General features: G+C 46.2%; 1 protein-coding gene across 1 annotated transcript in view; it reads right to left on the bottom strand.

Moving 5' to 3' along the window:
* The window catches only part of CUBN (cubilin), a 1,372,460-nt gene that overhangs the window by 5,636 nt on the left and 1,341,457 nt on the right, over nucleotides 1–25,367 (bottom strand). The window contains exon 66 of the mRNA XM_086941783.1: nucleotides 7,802–8,037. Within this exon, the coding sequence (XP_086797909.1) occupies nucleotides 7,802–8,037 (236 nt within the window). The remainder of the gene's footprint in view (nucleotides 1–7,801; nucleotides 8,038–25,367) is intronic.

Here is a 25,367-nt window from a genome sequence, read left to right as displayed (position 1 = left end):
TGCTTGCGCGAAAGCGCGAGCCTTGTTTGTTTCAAACACCATCATGGAAGCAACCAATAAGCCAAAAACTCTGTTTAATAAGGTCAAAGAACTTGCGGGTCCACAAACCACAGCCAAGGCTCCCCCTTTAAATACTCAACAATGCCAAGATCTAGCCTGTTTCTTTACCGAAAAAATCGAGAAAATCATCAGGGACATTAAAACCAACAACAATGAACCATCCCCTTTCCCTGACTCGGAATATGCTCCCTCAAGTGAAAATACCTTGGAATCCTCGCCTCCCATCACGGTTGACATACTGAAGACCATTTTTAAGACCATCAAATCCGGCTCCCCCAGGGACCCGATTCCGATCAAAGTAATTAAACAACTGGACGATCGCTCCCTAGAAATCATCGTGGATATGCTTAATTCCTGGTTAGAACTTTCCACAGTCCCGGCCCTCTGGAAACGGCCATGATAACGCCATTGTTTTTTTTGTTTTTTTTTGGAAAACCTTTATTGATACTTCAACCAGTTACAAGTATGGGCCTACAACCACCAGGGCTGGCCGCTAATCAATATCATTTCAATCAAGCAATTAGAACCAAAGTCGGCCTTCCAGGAGGCGAATACAGCACGACTACAATTAAAACTGGCAACATAGCATACTATACGAATAGCAGGATAATAAAGGTTCCATTTTATAATATAAGATAGAAGGATCAGGTGCCATACAATATCACAAAGGTGTATAACGGGCGGGCAAAACAGTAGGAAGTCCACAGTTAGGTCGATATCATTCAAAACAGTGGCGCTGAGGCATACGATTCAGGATGAACAAGCATACAATTATTTTGCACCAGTGGAGCGCCCGCCCGATGGTACTGAAGTACCATGAAAGTATTGGCACAGATAAAAAGTCAACAATTGACAAAGGAATAGACCCACTACGCTGACCCGAAAAAGAAGAAACAAAAGAAAAGGCAAAGAAAGATAAGAAGAAAAGAAGGCCATGGAAACAAATAGTAAAAACAAAATTCCCCCCCTCCAACCCCCCCAACCTGCACCCCTGCAGATGACTACAGCCTACCCCCCTAGCAGCGTGCCTGTCGCCCCGTAAATGAACCCGAAATATAGAAGAACAAAGGGAAAAAAAGGAAAAGGGAAAGAAAGAAGGGACTAAAACCCTGCCCAAAAAGGAGAAATGGAGGAGGGCTGTGTCATACGCATTCCCGGACTCTCCCCCCCGTCTTAACAAAGAATCCCCCGCAATGTTAACATAATCAAGCGGACCACAATAAAACAATACATCAGAGGAAACCAGAAATCCCGCCCCGGACTCCAGTAACCAAATAAAGCAGTCCCGTTACCGATAGATCAATATTGTGAAACCTCAAACAACAGTCTCAGCCTTGGCCCCGTACATCAAATTTGCTGATCCCCTCCGATAAAGAGCGCCCCACCGTAAAATTGTCAAAGGTCAAACAGAAGTTGTGAGACATAGTCTATTAGTTGAAGAAAGGATGGCAAGTCCCAAAGTAGACGCTCGAGTCCATCGATGCCCCTTCCCGACTCTAAGACCAGGCACTATCCCATCCGCCATCTTGATGGACCAGCTGGGAAGGGGGTGCGACACAGTCCCACACAGATCACAATTACGAGCAAACGTCTCCAAATCGGGAAAAGCAGTGAAATGTTCCACCAATTGCAGTTCCAAAGATTCCAACTTTGTAGGTGCATCGCCAATCTCCACATGTTCGAACCGTTCCACTTCTGTAGGAGCATAGAAAGCTCCAAGCACCGGGTCAAATGGCATCGCTGGGGTAGCAATAGGGAAAGGAACAGGCCACCGGGTCTCGGGCAGCAAGTCAGAGTCCGGTCCCGATCCTCTAAGTCCGTCCACCGCCAACATCAGATTCCGGGCCTGGGTCTTCATAGTCGCCTGAAGTGCCTCAAGGGCCGCCATCACTGACCGCAATGACGGGCCGCACTGGACCCGCTCCGCCGGGTTTCGCATAGCATCAAGCATATTGACCCCCACGGAGAGGCGCCTTCCCCGGGGTAAGATTAGGCGGAGCAGGAATGAACCGTGAGGGACCGATCGTCAGTAGGCGTTAGTGCGCACCAAGTATCCGATCCAACGGCACCGGCGCTACGAACGCCAGGCCCCCGGGTCTCGGACCCCCACACACACCACCTCGGGCATCACTCGTCTCCGCACCTCCGGTACAGTTCCAGGCAGCAGATTGGCAGCAAATCAATCATGAAGATGTCGGAAGTTCCGTGGACCGGACTCTGCCGCTCTCTCCGGTCCGCTGTTGTTCAACTAGGACCCGGCTAGACCAACACTTGAGACCCCGGCTTCCAGACTGGGCTAGGCCTCAAATTAAACCTCAACATAACTCCACTCCACCATGTCGGAAAATCCTCAGGATTGCGCCATCAGTTCGCAGAGTAATTCATGCACCCAGATATGGGGCGAGAAACCAGGATATACGACAGGATCTTCAAGCGAGAGACGGGGGTCAGCGGAGCCGGGAAGCTATGCGGCCATCTTGTGTGTCCTTTTTCTTGACCCCCGATAACGCCATTGTTAAAAAAGCCCACAGCAAATCCGGAAACCCCAGCAAACTATAGACCCATATCTCTGCTCCCTGCTTTCTTCAAATGCTTAGAGAGACACGTCCACTCGGTCTTATCCACCTTTGCTGAAAACAACTTGCTCTTGCACCCTTCGCAATCGGGTTTTCGGGCTGGTTTCTCGACAGAAACCACCCTTCTAGGAGTTACGGAACACATCTGGAATCTCCTTGATAATGGTCAAACGGTCGCGCTCGTGCTTTTAGACCTGAGCCCGGCCTTTGACACCATATCCCACGAAACACTCATTAAGGCGTTATACAGAAACGGTGTCCGTGGGAAAGCGCTCGAATGGATTCGGTCCTTCTTGGCTCAACGGACATTCCAAATAACATCCTCCTTGGCCTGCTCCGACACCTTCAAAGCCCCTCACGGAGTGCCACAGGGATCTATTTTGAGCCCCCTGTTTTTTAACCTTTACCTCAGACCCCTGGCCGACCTAGCGGAAAGTTCTGGACTTACCCTCATGACCTACGCCGACGATTCCCAAATTATGTTCTCCCTATCTGAATCTTGTCCATCATCTCAGTCTCTCCTTAAATTAGGACTTCAAAACATCCTTAATTGGATGACAAGAAATCAATTAAAGCTTAACGGAGACAAAACAGAGATTCTTCTTTTAGGGAAACGACGAGATCTTTGGAACCCTTCACACTGGCCAAACCAGATGGGTAATTTTCCCACCCCAGTTACTCAAGTACGTAATCTGGGAGTCATCATGGATAGCTCCATCTCCATGAACCAACAGGCCAGCAAAGTTGTCGGCCTATGCCTTACCATTATCAAATGGCTGAGGAAAATCCTTTGGATGCTGCCCTCCTCCACTCAAAAAACCGTAGTCGATGCCCTCATAACATCACGGCTTGACTACGGCAACATTCTGTACCTTGGTTCTAACAAAGCGGTAGTCAGTTGATTGCAACTTGTCCAGAACGCAGCTGTGCGACTACTGTGCAGAATCACCAAAAATTCAGGAGTCTCGAGCTACCGTCGTGAACTCCACTGGCTCGGGGTAGAAAGCAGAATCCGTTTCGAAGCCCGGAACTACATGTTCAGAATCAAATCAGGCATTGCACCCTAACATCTTTTAGCTTTGGCTCATCCTTACACTCCCAAGCGCAACCTTCGCTCCCAATCAGCTGCAAACTTCTGCGTACCAAGATTCAAACTGGCAAGAATGGGAGGCAGATCTTTCACCCACCTTGGACCATCCCTCTGGAACGCACTCCCTCCCTACATTCGAAAGGAGGAAAACCATGTTAGGTTTAGAAGGCACATTAAGACTTGGCTATTCGAACAATAACTAGAATAACCAGTAATCTCCTGCCATCTTTATGCTGTGTCTCGGCAACAGGAAACCCTTTTTGGGTAGCTGTCGCGCCTTACAATTTTAGAAAATAAAATAAATAAAAAATAAAATAAATAATATGTCGCACTGTATGGTTATCTGGCATATTTAGGATCTTATATAGTCGAAAACCGCTCTGTGTTAATTGTAACATGGACTATACACGTCCCATCATGCAGAGGAATGCTTCTCAAAAGATAAAGTGTGATGTGTTATGCATGACACTGGGCTTCTTGGCGATATCGAAGTTAGTTTCTTATTGTTTAGCAAATATGACTAACAGATACATGTTAAGGGTGTCAGGTACACGTGTATCTCCCGGAGCTTTTTCACTTTTGTTCGCTCCCGGTGCCGCGCTGTCCTGGACACTGAACGTATATGACCACTCTGTATCCCCTTGGCTTTAGCAGAAAGTAGTGCAGGCTTATTGTACTTTTAGTGTTCACCAGTGATGAGTGTGTTGCATAATGTTGCCTCAGGTTCTAAGAGTTTGGTGTTTTGAGAGGCGTCTCTGAAACTCCTCAGGGGCATATATATGGTCTTCTTGTCAGAAAGCTGTCCTACCTGAATGCATTTCTTAAGCCGGCCCTGGAAACATCAATCTATGCTTTTTTTTTTCTCATTTACGGAGATTAGTACCTGTCCCATGATGGAATCTCATGATTGGGAATTTCAAGAACTACTGCGTATTGAACAAGCATTTGCAATGCAATAGGTCTCGCATTTATGATAGTTTAAGCTATTGGCATTGTAGATAAAAATGCCTTTTATTTAGGTTTTAAAAACCAAAACATAAAAGGCATTGTCACTTACAATGCCAATAGCTCAAACTCGCACAAATGCGAGACTTATTGCATTGCAAGTGCTTGTTCTCATTGTTCTCATTTCACTAAGAGGTATTCAATCCTCTTGAATTGTGTCTCTATTGCTGGTCACTCAACTTGCACCTTTGATGGGAACCAGTTGTCTATTGAACTACTGTCTCATATGTTCATTGCATGCCTGCATTTACTGTTTCTTATCATGTACTTGTAAAGCGCTCTGACACCTACGGGTCTAGCTAGCGCTATATAAAAATTGTTAAATTTTTTTATCTGGATTCCCAAAGAAATCGTACATCTGCATTCATAGAAGTACTCCTTGAATGGGTGCAAAATGTACTACTTTTTGGGATTCACAAACATTGGTAGTTGCAGGCTTGTAATGTTGCGCCAGTCCTAAGTTTCCAGGCATACCACTAGCAAACAAACAACCAATAGGTAATGAGATGAGCTCTTGCAAATAGTCTAATCAGTGTTGATCACTGGGGGTAGCCTTCCAGACCACTATTTTTCGCCCTCTCTGCCAATGAAGACAGATGCCCACCTAATGCTAATAAATACTGACCCTATTCACTATGGAAACAGTCCATCCCAAACGTTGGCAACCCACTGCTATTTTAGTTGAGAAATTTGCGATTTTCTAATTGCGAATCGCAATATTTTGCAATTAGGAACGCTTAAAATGAATTGTTGTTGAATCTGGATAATAGTTTTGTGTCACGTTATATTTGTCTTTCATTTAATGCTCCAATTATGCCTTATTTACATTAACTGCTATTTCCTCTAAGCCAACTATGTCAATTCTCCATAGGGCTATGATTTTTTGGAATGTTTGGAGTTCTATGTCAAAATTCTCTTTCTGTCACTTGGCTAGCTGCTGAGCTGTACCTTATCTGAAGCAGCGACTATGTACTGGTCATCTTACCTTGCAGCTCTCTGCCAGTGTATCAGTGATCTACCCATTCAAGTGTATTTATTGAGGAGGCAGCGAGAAATATACATACCACAACATTTCAGAAACTGTGTCTAATTAAGTTTTCATGACATTTCTCCAGCAGTTGTTGAAGCTCAGATCCAAAGCACCTTCCTCCTGAATTTCCCGTATAAATGTCTCAACTAAATACCCATCAGTCTATCCACAGTATTTTACCTAGTCCTAGGAAAAAATTATATTTTCCTTCTACAGACAGCACATCTCCCATTTTTAACAATATTTACTCACCTACGAGAGCATAGGAAGGAAGGAAACTCAGAGTAGAGAAACAAAGTATCCCTGAGAGCGTGAAAGTATATGTAGCCAAAAATATAATTCCCATGTCTTGGAACACCTACAAAAAGATTGTTACGAGGTAGGCTGTGAGCCAACCTGCTCCCTCCATAGTCTTATGCTCTGCGGGTGCACGTGATGTACGGGTGCATGGGAAAAACAACCAGCACCACCTGAGGTGGAACACCCCTCATCACTTGCAGTCCAAATCTATTCCCCAACTCTCTGCATGAATTTTTGCAGAAGTCCACCAGTCTCGCTTTGTGATGTATTAACCATATATTTGCACAACTGGTCCATTTCATCACACTCAATATCCTTCTGTGCCTCACTCACCAAAAGCTCAACCCCAAGATCTCTTTTCTTAACCACTAGCACCACTTTGTGGGGGTGACCATGTTAGGACAAAGCCTTGGGCGTCAAACCATTGAATGTGATCTGTCGATCCTTTCAACACACCATTCTTGCCGGCTCTCTTCCCATAAGTGCACAATAAATGAGCACACTATTGTCACTTATTTCATGTCTCAACACATCTGCAACAGCTAACACATAACAGTTCCTCATCTTCCACTAGTTTGGAAAAGCAAGAACTAAAATGGTGATTGTCCTTCCCCTCAATAGCTCAAACAATGAATATCCCATGGTGCCATGGGGCCAGAATGTTGCCTGTACAGCCTCAAACATTGGGCTTCTAAAGCACACTAAATGCTTTTCTCAAAACTTCTTTTGAAATGCTCAGATGAGATCACTGGCCGGTCGGTGGATCACTACTTTCTGCAGTGAGAAGCCTATGACTCATCTAAAACACATGCATTCCCTTCTGTATATTGTGCACAATTATCATTAACAGATACTGATAGGAAACCACTCTAGCAAAAATGTCGCTAAAGTGAATCATCATTGCAGTGGAAGGGTGATCCACCAAAGGCCCCTCTACGATCTGGAACAATGATCAATTAGTAGAATGGCAGAGCAGTTAACAGGTAGTAGAAGGTAATCACCCCAACACCAGGGGCTTCGGGAGGAGAAGCATTAGGATAACACCCCATCTGTTAGTCCCATCACCCAGACACTCATACTTTGTCCACAGGAAACCCACGTGTACTTACGTCTGGGTCGTGGGTGATTGCAACAAATGTTGAATGCAGATAAGGAGGTAGGATGAATGCATTCTTCTTCGTGATTATCTCTACTTCCAACAACATCTAATTGCAACAAACGTTTGCAAATCCAGGCTTTCCTTTCCACTTGAGACACTTTTTCACAACAAACACTGCTAGTTTCTTCAAAATGTCATTCTTTTTTAAACTCTTCAGACAATTCACTATCTTTCATGCTTCCTAGAGATCACATACATGACAACATGTAATGTTATGGAGACAACACGTATTACACCTGTAATGTAATTTATAACACATTTTTTAAAGTCTCGATCGATTTCAAAGTCAATGCAATGGAGAATAAATGCATAAATAGCAGTGAGTGGCTGCCTAAACGTGTCCAACAAATTTACCTTGATATTATTTTCTATTACTAACTTACGTATTCTAAATTAATTACTTACATTTATGTTGATGGTCTGAAGCATGGCTAATCTTAATGTTATGCTAATATGTGCTTAATTAACTGGTGTACAATTTCAGACACACACATACGCACACACACAATCTCAAAGGATTTAGGCCTTCAGGTAAATCGAATGGAAGTAATGATAAATGCCCTTCTGAAATAAATACATACCTGCCCGCAATACGGTCCTGATGAGGGGTGGCTGGCATCGGGTCCATTGTAAAGCTCCAGGTAGTTTCTGGTGCAGTCACCTGGGTCATCGATGTATATTGATGCAAAGGTTACTGTAACAACTCGCCCCATAGGAGCAACAATAGTCCATTCACAGTGAGTGTTGTTAGCGTAAGAACCTGGGTAGTTTGGACTCGTGAATGAACCATGGTCACCATACAGTACTCCACCACAACCTAAACAAAAAGAGCATTTATTAATGTTGAATCCAATGTTTTTAGAACATATACATTTATAACAAAGAGAGTCCTTAATAGGGAGCAACTAGTTACAGGCGCCTTACGTGATAGAATCACGTGGGTCAACGCCGTGCTTAATTTGTAAAAGAATGAGTGCCGGTGCACAAAGCTCCGCTTAGAGGCCCCCGGCTGGTGATATTAAATACCAGCACTTTGAATACCAAGTCTCTGTCGTCTTCAATCACACTCATACCTCTTTGACTACCAGACACTCCCTGCTCCTTCATCTCTCTCTTGCAGGGTCTTGCTTTCTCCCTTTGTGATAGGTGTCCTGTCTTTCTCTTCTTTCTTCTTTCCCCTTTATGTGCTTTTCCCTCCCTTGCTCTCAGGAAGCGTCTCATGAGAAACCATTTGTGCTTTTCCCTAAAAATTAGTGCTGGTGGGCCCCACTGGCTTAAATTAAGCACTGGTAAACCTAAGAAAAATATCCCCAAAAAGCAAAATCTAGGCTAATCAGCTAGGCTAAGCTTAAATCAAAACAATCATCCCTCATGACCTGGCATTATAGAGCTACACTAGCTTCTGGTGGCATGAGCAATAAAAAGTCAAAATGAGTTGCTTTAGTTTCAGAGCATGTGGATGGCACTGCCCAAAATAGTTACGCAAGATGACCTCACACTACATCCCAGCTGGAACCCTAGTCCAAAATAAATTTAACTTTTTCATTTAAATCATATTTAACCAGCAGACACAAGGAGAGAGACTCTGTGTTTTAGGTTCTCAACTCTGGAGAACATTAAGGCATTCTTGATGACTCTGCAAAGTCTGGCAGCCTTCACAAGAAATCAAAAGACAAGCCTCCTCAAAGAGGCTTTTGACTCACACCTCTATATATCTGGGATATGGCCATCAAAAAGGGACAGGCCCACTTCAAGGACATGTTGGGACCTACATTAGCCTGGCTCTGAAGATTCATATGAGGGCATTTCCCAACTCTCAGACTGCAACATCCACCAATTTTGTGGTGAGTTGCTAGCGAATACAACCTGTTAGCACTTTAAAGAGACTAATTGCAAATAGTTCTATAAAAAAACAATAAAATATATCCATACATTGAGTAGCCTGCACTTTTTGAATAATACATTGTTACTTTCCCAGGTAAAATATGATTGCCCAAACATGCGAACTACTTTACATAAACACACATTTCGTAACTGCAGCATGCAAAATATGTGGGCTGGGTGGAACTTGCGGAGTTTCACTCTGTGGAACCAGTGGAGGTACAAAAAAAACTGTGATATGCCACGGAATTCTGCAAACGGGTGGAAATACGCCATTGTGCTGCTCACGCTGTGATTTAGCACCGGGAGATCATTCCACGCTGAAAAATCAGCACGAATGGCACCACATGGCGCACCACAGGGTGCACCACAGGGTGCAGCCTCTTGAATTCATTTTGCTGCCACTCAAGTACATTTTCTACTCAAGCGGCAGCTTCCTGACCACGAACGGTTGTGACTGCCTGTGTTGGAGAAATCTCACTGGGTGCCCTCTTAGTGACTAAAAATTGTGTTAGAGGATGTCAAAATTCACTCGTGCTCACCAACTTACAGTTTGCGAGCCACGTGCGAGAAAAACCTCTGCGGCAGTGGCAGAATTTGTCTAAAACTCTGTGTTATAAGCGTAGTGCATAGTGGTCCAAATTCTACAAATTCTGCCAGCTGAGCAGAATATATTGCCCACCCCCTTATATGAAATGTACTAGCAGCCCGTCCCGACCTTGTCCGGGAGCAATCATGCTTCAGGGCCCCCGCCCGCCCCGACGTTGTCCATGGGTCCCTGGGACCCTTCATTCATATATTGCAGTATTATGTTTCCTTTGTACGCTTTTGTAACCTGCACACGTCACATTTTGCTCATGTATTGCACTGTTTGCTAGCTCTTGTATTTTGTTGGCTCACGATCCTCACTTTTGTAATGCACTCACTTTTGTAATGCACGGTTTGCTACCTCTTTGCTTCATTTAATGCTCACTGCTCCTCCCCGCCTGCATTTCGCCTGTATTTCACCTATGCTCACAGCTCCTCCCCGCCACTTCTTCATCATGTAATGCACCGTTTGTTACCTCTTGTATGTTGTTGGCTCACGATTCTAACTTTTGTACGATTCTCACTTTCGTAATGCACTCACTTTTGTAATGTCCGTGGGTCCCCCGGAGCCTTCCTTCATATATTACAGTATTATACCTCTATGTTTCCTTTGTACGCTTTTGTAACCTGCACGTGTCACTTTTTCCTCATGTAATGCACCATTTGCTAGCTCTTGTATTTTGTTGGCTCACGATTCTCACTTTTGTAATGCACGGTTTGCTACCTCTTTTGCTTCATTTAATGCTCACTGCTCCTCCCCGCCTGTATTTCACCTATGCTCACCGCTCCTCCCCGCCACTTTTTCCTCATGTAATGCACCGTTTGTTACCTCTTGTATGTTGTTGGCTCACGATTCTAACTTTTGTAATGCACTCACTTTTGCCGTTTGCTACCTCTTTTGCTTCATTTAATGCTCACCGCTCCTCCCCGCCTGTATTTCACCTACGCTCACCGCTCCTCCCCGCCTGAATTTCACCTACGCTCACCGCTCCGCCCCGCCGGTATTTCACCTACGCTCACTGCTCCTCCCCGCCTGTAGCTTTTGTATTTCACCTACCTCAACCGCCGCTCACCGCTCCTCCCCGCCTGTCCGCCGCTCCTCGACGCTCCTCACCGCCTGTCCGCCCATCCTCCCCGCCTGTCCGCCGCTCCTCCCCGCGCTGATGTCAGCACGCACGTCGCAGCCAGCCGGCGCTACTTCCAAGGGACTACTTTTTTTTCTAGGTAAATATTTTAAATAACGTATATTTTTTTATTTTATATAGCCTATGTCCATTTACAGACCCTGCCAATTACAACGATGTATCGGGTGTTTGGATTGGCGCTGTGGTTCCCGAGTTTACCCGCCTCAAAGGTTCAAAGTTCTTCCTTTATAATAGTAGTATAGATAAGAGAAAATAGAGTGACCCATTACACTGACTAGGAACCTTGTTAACTACAAATAACAGAGGAAACAATAGTTCCTTATTGGTTATTAGTAAAAACAAGTTTATAAACAAGTTTACAATTAAGTTGGTCAATACATTTGTTCTAGACTCAGTATTTCTTTGAAACAGAAAAATATAACAGAAAAGTTTAAATGACACACTTTAAGTTGAGCAAGCTCTGACATTGCCTCTAAGAATTTGGAAAGTGTTCTCAGAGCATGTGGCGGTGAGAATGGGCAATATGACTGCACTGTGGATGACGACACTTTGATGGCCAGCGACCAGTCCTGGGGTCTGTCACTTGAAAACGCACAAATATCCAACCGTCACCCATGTCATGTAAAAAGTGGCCGACATGTTTCAGCCTTAATTGCCTATGTAGGTCGGTAGGCTTTCTTCAGGACCAGTGTGAGGTGAGCAAGTGAAGTGAGAAAAAATTGCACCTAACCTGATTTAGGTGGTCCACGGTAACATTGTACCTGGTCGTGTGCAAATGTGCACCTTCTTTCCGGGTAGAAGATGGCAGCGACAGCACAAGCTGCGACGGAAGAGAAACGCCACAGAGAGGCACTCCTCCTCAGCCCCTCTATCCGAAGAAGTGCACATTTGCACACGACCAGGTACAATGTTACCGTGGACCACCTAAATCAGGTTAGGTGCAATTTTTTCTCACTTCACTTGCTCACCTCACACTGGTCCTGAAGAAAGCCTACCGACCTACATAGGCAATTAAGGCTGAAACATGTCGACCACTTTTTAGATTCACATATTAGTGTGCTTGAATTCCTTAATATTCCAGAGCAACACGCCTACTTATTGATTATCATTACCCGAATCCAGAGCTAATAAAACTCCTACCACTGGCTGTACGGGTATTTTTTAACCTCCCTTCACGTCACCTATTTACAATCACTACTGCTTTTAACCATGGGTAAATCCTCCGGGTGGAGGTTGCATAATAACTGACCCAAGGATTATGCACACACGTGTTACAAAGCGGGGAGACAACATATACCGCTACGAATTCCTACCAATAACACGTGCATGAGGGTCTTTTACTTTGTGAGACACAACAAACCGACCTGCATACCCTGGTTATGCAGGACTAGTGATCCTTCCCCATTGATATTTTGATAATTCTAGGAGACTGAATGGATCAGTACTCTACCTCCCCTATCTTGATTATTTGTAATGTTCCCTCTACACCAACTTCCAGATTCAGTGAGCAGCATGATGACCTCACATTTGACACAATTGCTGAATTGGCCTCTATTGCTTTTTTTAAATTGTTGCTTGTTGACAAAGTTCACGTGTGCATCGTGGAGTAAACAAGACTGCTGTTGGTGGTTCCACCCCTGGTCACAATGTCCTGTTTCCACATATTTGGCTGTTAGTGAGGACTCCAGAGTGAGATTCACCCTGCCCGCTGTCACCACCAGAGCCGCTGTCACCACCAGAGAGTCAGAGAATCTCCAGAGAATGGCAGCGGGCTGTATTTGGACCCATGCCCTGGTTGCTGCTGCTGAGCCCAAACCTGAGCACAACTTCTCAAAGGCAGTGATGGAGGTGTGCGGCAAACCATCACACATGGTAAGTGATCTGTCCTACGAGGCTCACCATACGCATTCAGAAGGCCAGTGAAAGATAAGAGGGAGGAAGGGTACATGTGCACTGGTTATCTTCTGCTGGAGAGTGCGGAGTCTTTCGGAGCTGGTATGAAAAAGCATTATTCAAACAGCCTGTATCAGACTCTCACTTATTGCTTAACTGATTCACAGTTACAGCCCGATCCCAGATGCTGTAAAGCTACACTGGCTGCTACTTGCAAAGCAAACAGAGCTAAATGCGTCTTACTGCTAAAGGTAATTCCCGGTTTCATAGGAAGGGGGATCCAGGTGATCTCTGCCTCAGTAGATAGCCCTGCACATCTGTGAGAGCTTTGAGTAAAACCACAACACACAAATGGTGCTAAACAAAACAGCACTTTTAGAGCCCTACAGTGCATTCAAGGAAAATACTAATATTTGCAATCCTATAGTAGCACCAGTTATTATTCAATATATTAATCACAAATAGGAGGAATGCAGTCCCAGAAGTAGTATGAACCTCACAATAGATGCCTGTAGCATACCCAATAGAGGTGAATCCTTAAATTTCTTAGGGTTGATCCTCTCTCACCAGATCCAATCCCCACTTGAAAGTCCTTATTTCTGATGAGGAGGCAGGTGCTTGTTCCCTCTGAAAACAATTATCTTTTTCACCGTGCCCTACTGGCCCATCCCTCCTCAAGGCTCCACAACTTTGTGAACCATAAAGGGAGGGGAAAACTTTACATGCTTCCTGTCAAGTATAGTAAAGTTCTCACCCATCTACTGTAGCAACCATGCAATGCAGGCGAAGGAGGAGGGTCTTTAGGACTTGGAGGAGGAAGGGAATACTTAAGTTAATGGTGATTACCTGACTGTGTTTTATACCTCATAATTGCCTCAGTATTTACATCTGGGCCTATGCAAAAGTAAGTACTGCAGCAATGCCACAACAAAAGCCACATCAGGATTCAACTGCAACATTAATCTTAGTTGCCTACAGTCCATTTAGATTTGCTGCGTACTGGGAGATAGAATGTAACACCTGCCCCCTTATATGAACTTTCAAATACAATTAGTAATGGGCCACAAAAACTGACAGAGAAGTTGAGGTCTCCCTGATACAGATATCCACCAAGGACATCCCCTAAACTTCTGCCAAGAAGTGGAACTCACTCATCGGAGCATTCATTCCTTAATAAATGGCAGCAAGTCAACTGATTTTCACAGGCTTTCAGAAGAGTCATTCTTATCCAAAGTGTGAAAGCTGGAGGGATACACCCGCTCACATTCAGAACGACCCCAAAAGAATATAAATCTGCTGAAATAACTGGGACTGAGGTCATTGAGACAAATCAGTCCTGCTTACATTGGACAGGCTTAAATCCTGCCTCATCCTGCCTGGATCTATCTGCATTAAATGGGTAAACAAATGGCCTGCTCCTAATAGAAAGAAAAAATGCAAATCGATGAGTGGAGGTAACCACAACCAGGAACATGATGCTGCTGGCAACGAGTCCAAGAAGTTTTCTTCCTATGGTTTCTACAAGGATGCCGTCAATTACATCATCTCCAAAAGTAAATCACGACGGTAAAGAACCTGTCTTCCAGGGGTTTATACAAAGCAAGCCTTTGAGGAAGTTCCTACCAGAGGTTCAGATATCTCCACTCCCCAATATTCCCGAGATGCTTGTGATGCTGCTCACTGCACCTACAGAATAGCTATGCTTGCCCTTTTTAGGTTTCGGCTGGCGTGGCTGCGCACATGCGCAGCTCGCTCAGCGAGATTTTATGTTTTGGAGGCGTTTCAAGTAAAGGGCTTGAAGCCTCGCCCCTCTTTTCCATTGGCTGGCGTCACCGTTTATGCTAAAAGGTGGCCAGCCATTGGAAAAGAGCTCTTTGTGACGTGCACTTTAGGCTTTTTTGGCCGGCCCAATAGGACAGGCTTGCCTGCCTTCCGTGCGTCGTGCTCCGCCATGTGCTTATTTTTGCATCTCGCTTTCACTTTAAAGTGAAAGCGAGATGCAAAAATAAACCATGGCTGCCTGGCGAGTGCTTGTTAAATCTGTCCCACAGAATGCACAATGGTCTGTTCTTCCATGCTAGGGCACACAGCTATCGAGCTCAGCAGAATGTTATGCCATGTTTCCCTAAATTGTGTACTTTACTGTGCTCTCGTTCTGTTTATCTTTAAATTTAATGCAAGATTACACGATGCTTATGCTCAGCTTTGCGCTGTTCAGTTCTGAGACCTGCTTTCTTGCCGGTCAAGTCATGTGGCGTCTGTGAATTTCTGTGATGGGAGAGCAGGCTCACGGGCTCATTTCACTGTCTGCGAATACTCGAGGGCTCTGTATTGCCTTTAAATGCTCCTGAGTTCAAAGACTGATACCTTGTCATGCGTGGGGTCATGTCTCGAGCACGTTGCCCATATGACAGGGGTCCTGAGGGGTACATGAAAAGCTCGTACTTCAGTCCTACCTGCACTCTCTGCTTTCATGCAGGGGGTAAACAACCACGGTCTCTGCCTCCCTCGTGCGTGCTCACAGTTAACCAATTTCTCCTGAGCAGTGAGTCATAGGAGACACATTTGCACTGGGGATATGAGGAAACAAGGGTCTTAGGAATGCGGGGACTTTGGTGCTCTGTGGTGTGCCTTAAATTCCAGCTTGATTTTCTTATCCAAGCTCTTCGGAGACCGCTCAAGGAGGCAGTGGAAGTAGCACCCACCTCTCCGCATACAAGAACGTCTGTCTACCCTGATGCCCGCATCTCTGCCTTGCTGCCTGTACCCGCATCTACGGTGCAAGACGGAAGGGAGGTCGGTGTCGTTGCTACTTTGTTCTGAAGAAGTACGATCCTGCCCTGTCCTAGCCCCCGTACAACAGTTTAAAGCACTTCTCAGCTCCGTTTTAAGGCTGAACCCACTGCATTTGCCAGCTCGCTTGTTTCCACAAGGAAGTCGGCATCTCCCATCAGTTCCCGAATTTGCACCACCGGTGTCCTACCGAGGCCGGCTGTTAACCTGTTGTCAGTGTGTTTATCAGCAGGTCGCAAAACGCAAGTTGATCGTTCTTAAGGAAATGACTCTCTGCCTCCCCAAACTTTTAAAATAGTCTGTAAAGCAGTCTTCGTGCTCTCCGAACGCAGTTGTCAGCAAGTATGCAGGCTGTTTTGTCTGTTGTGTAAGGGTTGGGCAGTTGAATTATTGGGCCGCGTTCCTTTTTTTTTCTTTTTAAACTCGTGGCACCCGGCTGTTCTGCGCATTTCTAGTTTTACATCTGTGCCCTGAGTTTCTTGGTGGTGCGAAGTAGGGTCTCCGGTCGTTGCCTGTCAAGTTTGTAACAGCCTAGAAGGCGTTACGCCCAGAGATGGATTTATGAATGAGTGCAGGCCGTGTCTCATTCCCAGTAATTAGTACCACCCTGCCTCGTCCCATGCTTGGGGCTCGGATACTATAATAAAAATGTCTGCTGCTCCCAGCAACTGTAAGAACAGAGGAGGCCTGCACCGGAAGTTCCTGTGAGTGCATCTGCGCCTAACAGGTGTGCAAAAACGCAGCTTTTCTGCCTGAGGAACGATGCCCTGCTGTGGCACCTGCAACGTGTTGGCCTATGCTGCCCTGCTCAGGCACCTGCAGTGCTGCCCTGCTACCTATGGGAAGCAGCATGCTCTGACTGTGCTGCCTGTTGCCTATGGGAAGCAGGGTGCTGTGATTGTGCTGCCTATGGGAAGCAGCCTGCTGTGCTGCCCTTCTTCCTATGGGAAAAGGCCTGTTGTGGCTGTGCTGCCTGCTGCCGATGGGAAGTGTCCTGCTGTTAAGCAGCAGCAGCCTCAGATGTGCCCACGGATGTAGCTTGCATTGAGGGTACATGTATGCTTCCTGTGATAGGTGCTGTGCAGTGATGGGGCAGTTAGCACACCATCGCTCCTGGGATGAGCAGCTGGAGTAACTTCATGGGCCATTGCGCTGTGATAGTGCAGCTTCTGTGCCTGCCTGCAGCTGCATACTCTGCTAATCCATTGGAAGTGCCTGTGGAGGAGAGAGGTGGGTGCAAGATACCGGGATGGTACAGTGAAAGTCATGTTGTGATTTGATGGAAGTGATTGTTTATTCTGTTGATGCAGTTGTGGTGGTTATGGGAGGGTATGCGTTTTAGCTGCAGTTTTGGTGTCTATGGGGGCATTGAGCTGCGATGATGCAGCAGTAGTGCCTGCATGGGACAATTTTCTAAGAGGGTTCAGCGGTGACGCCTGTTTAAGACAGAGCCCTGCGATTATTGAACAGTAGGGGGCACTGTTGTGTGATGGTGTACGTGTGGCACACTGGGTAGGAAACATGGTGTGACAGTCTTTAATTAGAGGTGGTGGCTGTCTGTGAAAGGCAAAGAACTGTAATGTGGCAATAGAGATGTCATTGTTGCCACTGGGGGAAATGTGCTATAATGGCGAACTGCTGGAACCTGTGGGAGGAATGGTGTTCCAGTGGCTTCTTAGGGCCATTACTGTTTCATTGATGGTGGGTGTTTTTTTTTGTATTACGTAAAAATAAGATCCTGTCTATAGAAATTAAGTTTGGGCTGAGAGTGCCCACGCCACTCTCCTCTGTCTACCAAAGTTACCCAGTGGATTTGGTGCTTCAAATATAATTCATAAGATTATAAGGTGCAGGATACAATTTCATGCCTATCTAACGTTAAAACTGTACAGAGAAGGTCCCTCGCATTGCCTGCCCACTACCCCTCCTGTTTTTTGACCTAGATGGTGTTGGGTAATTTTCAAGGCACACACAGTGGTCAGTAAACACACATCCATATTGGATAATATTTCTTTTAGTGCTACAGTGCCCTCAGTGAAGGGTTTCCTATGTAACACTCTATCTTAGTGCAGTTGCAGTCTGTCATCTTTCCTCCTCAGCGCTCTTCCCACTCGTTCCTGCCTCACCACTCGCTTTGCATTCTTTCCTCTCTCCTCATTGCTTACCAGTCCCCCAAACCCCCTTACCTTGCTGCAGTAAGTAGAAAGCTGAACAGGGGTAGGAAGGCAGAGGACAAGTGTGTAAGCTTGTTAGGTTGCTTAAATTATTTGCTTTGTCAATAGTAGTTAGTTAAATATAATAAATAAGCACCATATATGGCTTTCTTGTATATAACATTAAAAATGCTTTAGATCGAAAACTCTAAAACAACTACAACAAGTCTATTTAAAGTTCTGTCAAGGGCAGTGAAAGGTGGTACTACTAGAACAGTAAATGTTTCAGCACCCAGGCAAATATGCTGCATAGCTTAATACATATAAGGTCCCAAAGGCGAGACCGATTGCATTGTAAATGTTTGTTGAACACTTTCCTGCAAAAATGAGAGGATTCTAGGAGAAGTAGAGGCGAGGAGATGTAAGCCACTCCCTGAACTCAGTGCCTGAGAAGGCACTCACTGTTCTGTCTAAGACTGCTTTGTAGAAGAGACCATCCTGACAGCTGCAGTTCTCCAGCCACTTCCAAAGGCACTCCTTATCCGTGAAGACCTAGGGGCATATTACCAACAACTAACGATAATTATCGCTAATTTGGCTTAGCGGCAATATTTTTATCGCCGAGCTGCGGCGATTTTAATCACTTAGGAACCCTGCTATTATCAAGGTTTATCTCCTAAGCGATAAAAATCGGCCGAAATGCATGAATATCGCTGAAAAGTCAGCGATATTCATGCATTACCGAGCTAATGCTCTTAGCCATGTTATCCACCTACCATTGGATAGCATGGCTAAGAACTGCTCAGAGGCAGTTGTTAGCTTTTGGAGATAATCGTGCTTAGCACGAATATCTCCAAAAGTTGGTAATAGGAGATAGCGATGTTAGCGACTGTTTCCAGTCGCTAACATCTTGGCACGCCCACGTTGCATGTCATTAGTGATAAATTTCACTGACATGCAAAGCCGGGCCCAAGATGGTCACTATCTCCTACTAGCTGTCGCTAACTGGTGTTAGCGACAGCTAGGTAATAGGGAGATAATTTTATCTGCGCTTTTTTGGCTTTTAAAGCCAGGAAAGCGGAGATAAACCCCCTTGATAATATGCCCCCTAGTGTCTTAGCTTCACTGCTGAGAGTCAGAGCTGTGACGGCTCAAGAAGAAGGGACACATATCAGTGTGTGAATGTGTGTGTGGGGGTGTGGGGGGGTTAGGGGGATGTATCCTATGCTACTTTCAGCCTCCTAAGGAGGGGGTGGCGACACCTCTTGATTCAGAGATCTACCACCACTCCTTAAGCCGCAAGATGTGCATATCATCAGAAAAGCAAGCACTGGCAAAACCAATAGGTATAGAATTGACAGTCAGCCTCTTGGCTATGTCAGTGCTAGTTTTGTGTAAATTTACAGCTGGGGGAGCTGCTGGGCCTTCAAAAATATGAAAAAAGCATTGGCTAAAGCAAAAATACTTTTTAGTCTTTAAAAGCTCTCTGTCCCATAGTCCCTGGCAGTGGGTAAACTACTTTGCGTGTGCTCATTGGAAAAGACCGGAATGCCACCACTAGCAGTAGAGTTAGTCAATGGTTGAAGTTGGTTAACCCATTTGTCCATATTATATGATGTAGTGGAGAGAAGAAAATTGTCAAACACACCACAGACCAGTGGATATAGAGGGTTGTCTGAAAACACCTATATGTGTCTCCCGAAATATCCCCTAAGACACCTCAAAAGAGACATACAACACATGTTTAGATGGCTGACCAGGTACCCCTCGAATGTGAACGACCATAAGAGTAAGCAAATCTTCTACTGTTTAAGTTAGGATTCAGTCCCAGGAGGGAACGCGGTACTCCGTCCGGTTGAACGGTACATGATGCATACTTCTTTCCTAGAGGCCAAATGAAGAAGTGGTGTTACGATGAGGGATGGGCACGAAGGTAAGATGAAGCACATCACCTTCAGCCACTCCACCGGACTCCACTGGACCGACCACAGCTGCGTCCACTTCAGCTTCAGAAGAACCACAACCCACCACCACCCGCAACAGGTTCCTCACAGAAGCTGGAGCAAGATCACCGCTGACCATCTCACCACCTCCCTCAGCCAGAACCCACCCGCCAGCACAACGGACCCCAACGAAGCAGCCTGCAACTTGTGGCTGACCGCCTGCGCCGACGACCTCGCACCACTGAAGAACCCTCCCAGCAGACCCAGAAGTAAGAAGGCCTCCTGGTTCACCGACAAACTCAAGGACTCCAAGAAGACCTGCCGCGCCCTCGAGAAAGCCTGGCTCCTCGACCAGACCACTGACAACATGACCGCCCTCAAACACGCCACCCGCAAGCACCACCAGCTCATCCGCACCACCAAGAAGAAATCACTGAAGGAACGACTGGACAACAACGCCCACGACAGCAAGGAACTCTTCACCATCGTCAAGGAGTTCTCCAACCCCAGCACCGGCAACGACGACATCACTCCCTCACAAGATCTATGCAACTCTCTCGCCTCGTTCTTCCACCGCAAGATTGCCGACATCCACAACAGTTTCGGCGCACCATCCACACACCCAACCGTCGAACCAATGCCCCCCACCGCCTCCCTTCGCACCTGGACCACAGTGACCACCGAAGACACAGCCCGCACGATGAACACCATCCACCACGGATCTCCGACCGACCCCTGCCCCCACCATGTCTTCAACAAGGCCCACTCCACCAACGCACCCCAACTCCGGGACGTCATCAACACCTCCCTCAACACCGCCACCTTCCCGGAGAGCTGGAAGCATGCCGAGCTCAGCGCCCTACTGAAGAAACCAACAGCGGACCCCACTGACCTCAAAAACCTCCGCCCCATCTCGCTCCTCCCTTTTCCTGCCAAAGTCATCGAGAAGATCATCAACAGACAGCTTGCCGCCTTCCTCGGGACGAACGGATACCTCGACCACTCGCAGTCTGGTTTCAGAGCCAACCACAGCACCGAGACCGCCCTCATCGCAGCCACCGACGACATCCGAGCCCTGCTCGACAACGGGGAAACAGCGGCACTCATCCTCCTGGACCTCTCTGCAGCGTTCGACACTGTCTGCCACCGCACCCTAGTCCAACGCCTCAGCAACATCGGCATCCAAGAGAAGGCACTAGAGTGAATCATCTCATTCCTCGCCGGTAGAACACAGAGAGTCCGCCTCCCCCCGTTTCGATCCGAGGCCACCGAAGTCATCTGCGGCGTTCCGCAAGGATCATCTCTCAGCCCCACCCTCTTCAACGTCTACATGAGACCTCTTGCTGCCATCGTACGCCAACACAACCTCAACATCATCTTCTACGCCGACGACACCCAGCTGATCCTCTCCCTCACCAGAGACCCCGACACTGCCAGAACCAGCCTGCACGAAGGGATGAAAGAAGTCGCCGAGTGGATGAAGAACAGCCACCTGAAACTGAACTCAGACAAGATGGAAGTCCTCATCCTGGGACCATCGCCCTCCGCCTGGGACGACTCCTGGTGGCCCCCAGCCCTGGGCACCGCTCCCAAGCCAACAGACCGCGCACGCAACCTAGGCGTCATCCTGGACTCCTCCCTCTCGATGACCAGACAAGTCAACGCCGTCTCCTCATCATGCTTTCACACCCTACGCATGCTTTGCAAGATCTTCCGATGGATCCCGACCGAAACCAGGAAGACGGTCACCCAGGCCCTCGTCACCAGCCGACTGGACTACGGAAACACCCTCTACGCCGGAACCACAGCCAAGCTACAGAAAAGACTCCAACGCATCCAGAACGCCTCCGCCCGAATCATCCTGGACATCCCCCGACGCAGCCACATCTCTGGCCACCTGAGGGACCTGCACTGGCTCCCTGTCAACAAGAGGATCACGCTCAGGCTCCTCACCCACGCACACAAGTCTCTCCACGACCTGGGCCCCAAGTACCTCAACGACCGCCTGACCTTCTACACGCCCACCCGCCAGCTACGGTCTACCAGCCTCGCCACCGTACCACGCATCCGAAGAGCCACCCCCAGAGGCAGATCCTTCTCTTACCTGGCGGCCAAGACATGGAACTCCCTCCCCATCCACCTTCGGCTGACCCAGGACCACCTCGCCTTCAGGAGACAACTCAAGACCTGGCTGTTCGAGCAGTAGCAGACCCCTTCCCCCAAGCACCTTGAGACCCTTCCGGGTGAGTAGTGCGCTATACAAGTGTCATGATTGATTGATTTATTGATGAAAATTATGTGACTTTGGATATGGAAATCAAATGACTGCTGGTGACGCCAAGAGCAAGGCGAGTTAAAGTAAGTGTATTTTTGGTAACATCACTCTGGCTCTGAGATTCCACCCAGCTTCCTCTTCAATCCCTTTAGACCTATCTCATTTTCAGAAAACATATTGACCGTAGTTGTCCAGTGTTTTTTTCCTCCTATGTCCCAAAAGCTAGCTTTTAACTGTATAAAAACATACGGAATACAGTCTGAAGATTGGTTAACAGTATGGCAAAATGTTAAATTAGGGGCTAGGCACTGTCTTTCCACAAGATGTCAGCATTGTACATGAAAAGAGAAAGAAATAGTTATTTGGAAAAGTGATAGGAGTTTGGACAGTGGACTTTCTTTGGACACAAACGTTCGCTGAATAGCACGTGGCTGGCGTGTGACTAATGTGGATTGTAATAAATACACGTCACTAAATTTGGTTAAAAAAAACGAGAGACGCTAGTGATGAGAACTTGTTTATCACAGCTACCGTCACTGCCTGTTCGTAACTTACACAGACTGTCCGTAATTTGGGCACCGTGTCTTCAGCAACGTAAATAATTTGGATGTTTTAGTTGTTATTGTTGCTATTGTTGAGGGTGGGCTGGAAGCCTGGTGGATGTTTTGCTCACGATTGTCACTTTTGCCTCATGTAATGTAACGTTTGCTTTTGTAATTTGTTCACTTGTAATGTTCTCATGTATCAGTTCTGTTCCTATTGTGAAGCGCTCTGACACCTTCGGGTAAAGTCCGCGCTATATAAAAACGCATAAATAAATAAATAAATAGATGGGTGAATGGATGTTGCATTTTCAGGAAGATGGATGGTCGGCGGATGGATGGATGGATAGATCGATGGATCTGGGTGGGTATGTGGATCTGGGTGTGGGCATGGGTGGATAGAGGAATTGATTGGAGCATTGATGGATGGATGGGTGGATGAGTGACTAGGTGGATATATGGATTGACATATGGGTCTTGGTGGTGGATTGACAGATTGATGGCTGGATTCATGGATGGATCTTGCTGTGTGCATGTAGGGATGGGTCTTGGGTATGTGCATGGAAGGTTACATATGAAATGCATTCTTTTTCAGCAGTAAACGTCAGTGGGATTTTCAAGAAAACATTCATAGAACTAAGCACATATGCTTGAATCATCACTGCCGCAAGCTGAGTATGCATGTTGACAAATCAGTGCCAACAGTGACACCACAAAAATAATTGGCATTCATAAATACTTTCCCACTGGCCATCGTCTCACTAACCGCTTACCACAAGTGTCCATGCCTCCTACATCTGCACGGAATAATTGCTCTGGAATACCAGGAATAATATTAATTCAGAGGAATCACATGTTTTCTGGTGCTTGTGCCCTGGAGCATGTATAACGGGATCACACATGCTCAAGAACTCGACGCTTAGATATTGGAGTGACTTACATGACCATCAGTTTCATTGTGTGTAACATTACACAAGGTCACATTCTCTTTTTTAGGCATGTGAAGTTTGAGTCATTGGCCCATAATCACAGGATCTTGAGCCGACGTTGAGACTCAAATCTGGTGCACCAGTTCTAAAGTCGGTAACTCAGGTCATAACACCACTTCCTCTCCATGTCTTCCATGTCAGGTGGAGTAGTTCTGTGACATTCTTGTGCAATGCTTTGCTTAGTCACTGTCATACGGATGCATAGAATTGCTTTGGTGTATCTGTTCCAATGTCGAGTACAATATTGAGCAGATCAGAGTTGAGAGTGCGCTAAAGAGATCTTCCTAGCACTTGCGGCACTCTGTGCGCCACACAACACCACAAGGACTGTATCGCAAGGCATAACCCGGTTGTGTGCAGGAAGTCCCTATATGCATAATTACATCTTAAACATCAGGGGTAGGAGTCACGTCAAAAGCTCCGGAGCTTCTTATTTGTCATGTAGAACCAGTGGAGGTAAATGAAATGGATTAATCTGAATTGGGCTGATATTGCCAACTTTATTGGAGCCATCGAGGCATCTCACAACTCTCTTCATTGAGGGTGCCAAAGTCTGCCTCCCAAGCTTTGCACAGTATGGAAAATTAATTGAGGGTGGGGATTATGAGTGATAAAAATAGCCAAGATATTCTATCTGGCCCACTGCACCCACAAGAAGTTTAGCTTTTAGTAGGTTAAACTCTGGGAGGGCGTTGATTTATTTCAGATATGAAAAGACATCATGGAAAAGCTGCAAGTACAAAAGGAATTGATGTTCATGGGGCCAAATTTAGATTGTAGGCTGGTAAATGAGCAGACAGGATTCTTCATGACCACCCCATAATTGTGAGATGCATTTGATGTCCCAGTCCCTAAAGCATGTTAGAGGAATGGACTTATTTTAATACTATGCCCATAATTAGTGGAGTTTCACCTTTAAGTGGTCTATATAATGGCCACAGTCTATCATTCCATACCCACGTTGTCTTGGAGGCCAGTGGCGAGAGACTGGTGGTGAAGCAGATTCCCTTGAATAAAAGATGCAGATGTGAATCATCCATGGACCATGGCAAAGGAGCTTGTGTATTTTGTTTCACTAGTGGCAGTTTTGATGATGTGACTCTTGATCTTAATTTAGTTGAGTCTGACATAGGAGACATTTGTGGGGGGCTATGTCGGAGAGTATATCAGGTGTATGTGAAGTAGGGGTTGTGTTTCCACAGAGAGTAGCCCTGCCTGCAGCAGTGCCACAGTTTCCTGCTGGAAAGAGTTGTGGCACCACAGCACCGCAGATTGTGGCCTTAAATTCTTCCCATAATGACTTTGGAGAGTGCACTATCCCCGAATTCATTTGAAAGCGTAAACATCTGTCAACAGCTGGGCCATAAGTTTAGCATCAGCCAGCAACCATGCGCTAAGCCTCCACCCCGGCTGTTTCCTTTTCCCACCAAGGTCCAGCTTGAGTGTTAGTGGGGAATGATCTAATAGGTCTCTGTTAGGTGCATAAGGCATCCAAGGTAGAAGAGTGGCTCAGAAAGTAGTCAGCTTAGAAAAATCTGTGTGAGCCCCAGAACAAACACAAATCGTTGTTCATTGGAGTGTGAAAGACTCCAGGAGTCGGCCTAGCCCATGCATAGACAAAGCAATCGTATTTCAATTGGTTTTACCTGCAGTAAGCATTATTTATTGCTATGGCCAGCACTCAAGCGCTTGCATAAAATCTATTGGTTTTGATAGGGCTTGTTTATGTTTTATCATGCTGCAATGTGGCCTAGTAGAAGTCATTAAAGCCACTACTAAAGACTAAGACCTTTCTAGGTTGGTAGAAGCAAGTAGCACTGAGAGAAGTTTTAGCTCGAAGCCTCCACTACTATTGTCAGAAACAATCAATGCAAATGATCTTTCAAATGATACTCTCTCTGTCAAATTCTGCTTAGAGTGGATGTTTGGTAGTATTTTCTAAACT

This window comes from Lissotriton vulgaris, chromosome 10 (genome assembly GCF_964263255.1).
Source record: "Lissotriton vulgaris chromosome 10, aLisVul1.2, whole genome shotgun sequence".
Taxonomy (NCBI): Eukaryota; Metazoa; Chordata; class Amphibia; order Caudata; family Salamandridae; genus Lissotriton; species Lissotriton vulgaris.
Note: the sequence above shows the minus strand (reverse complement) of the source record. Positions and strands in the feature narration are given on the sequence as shown.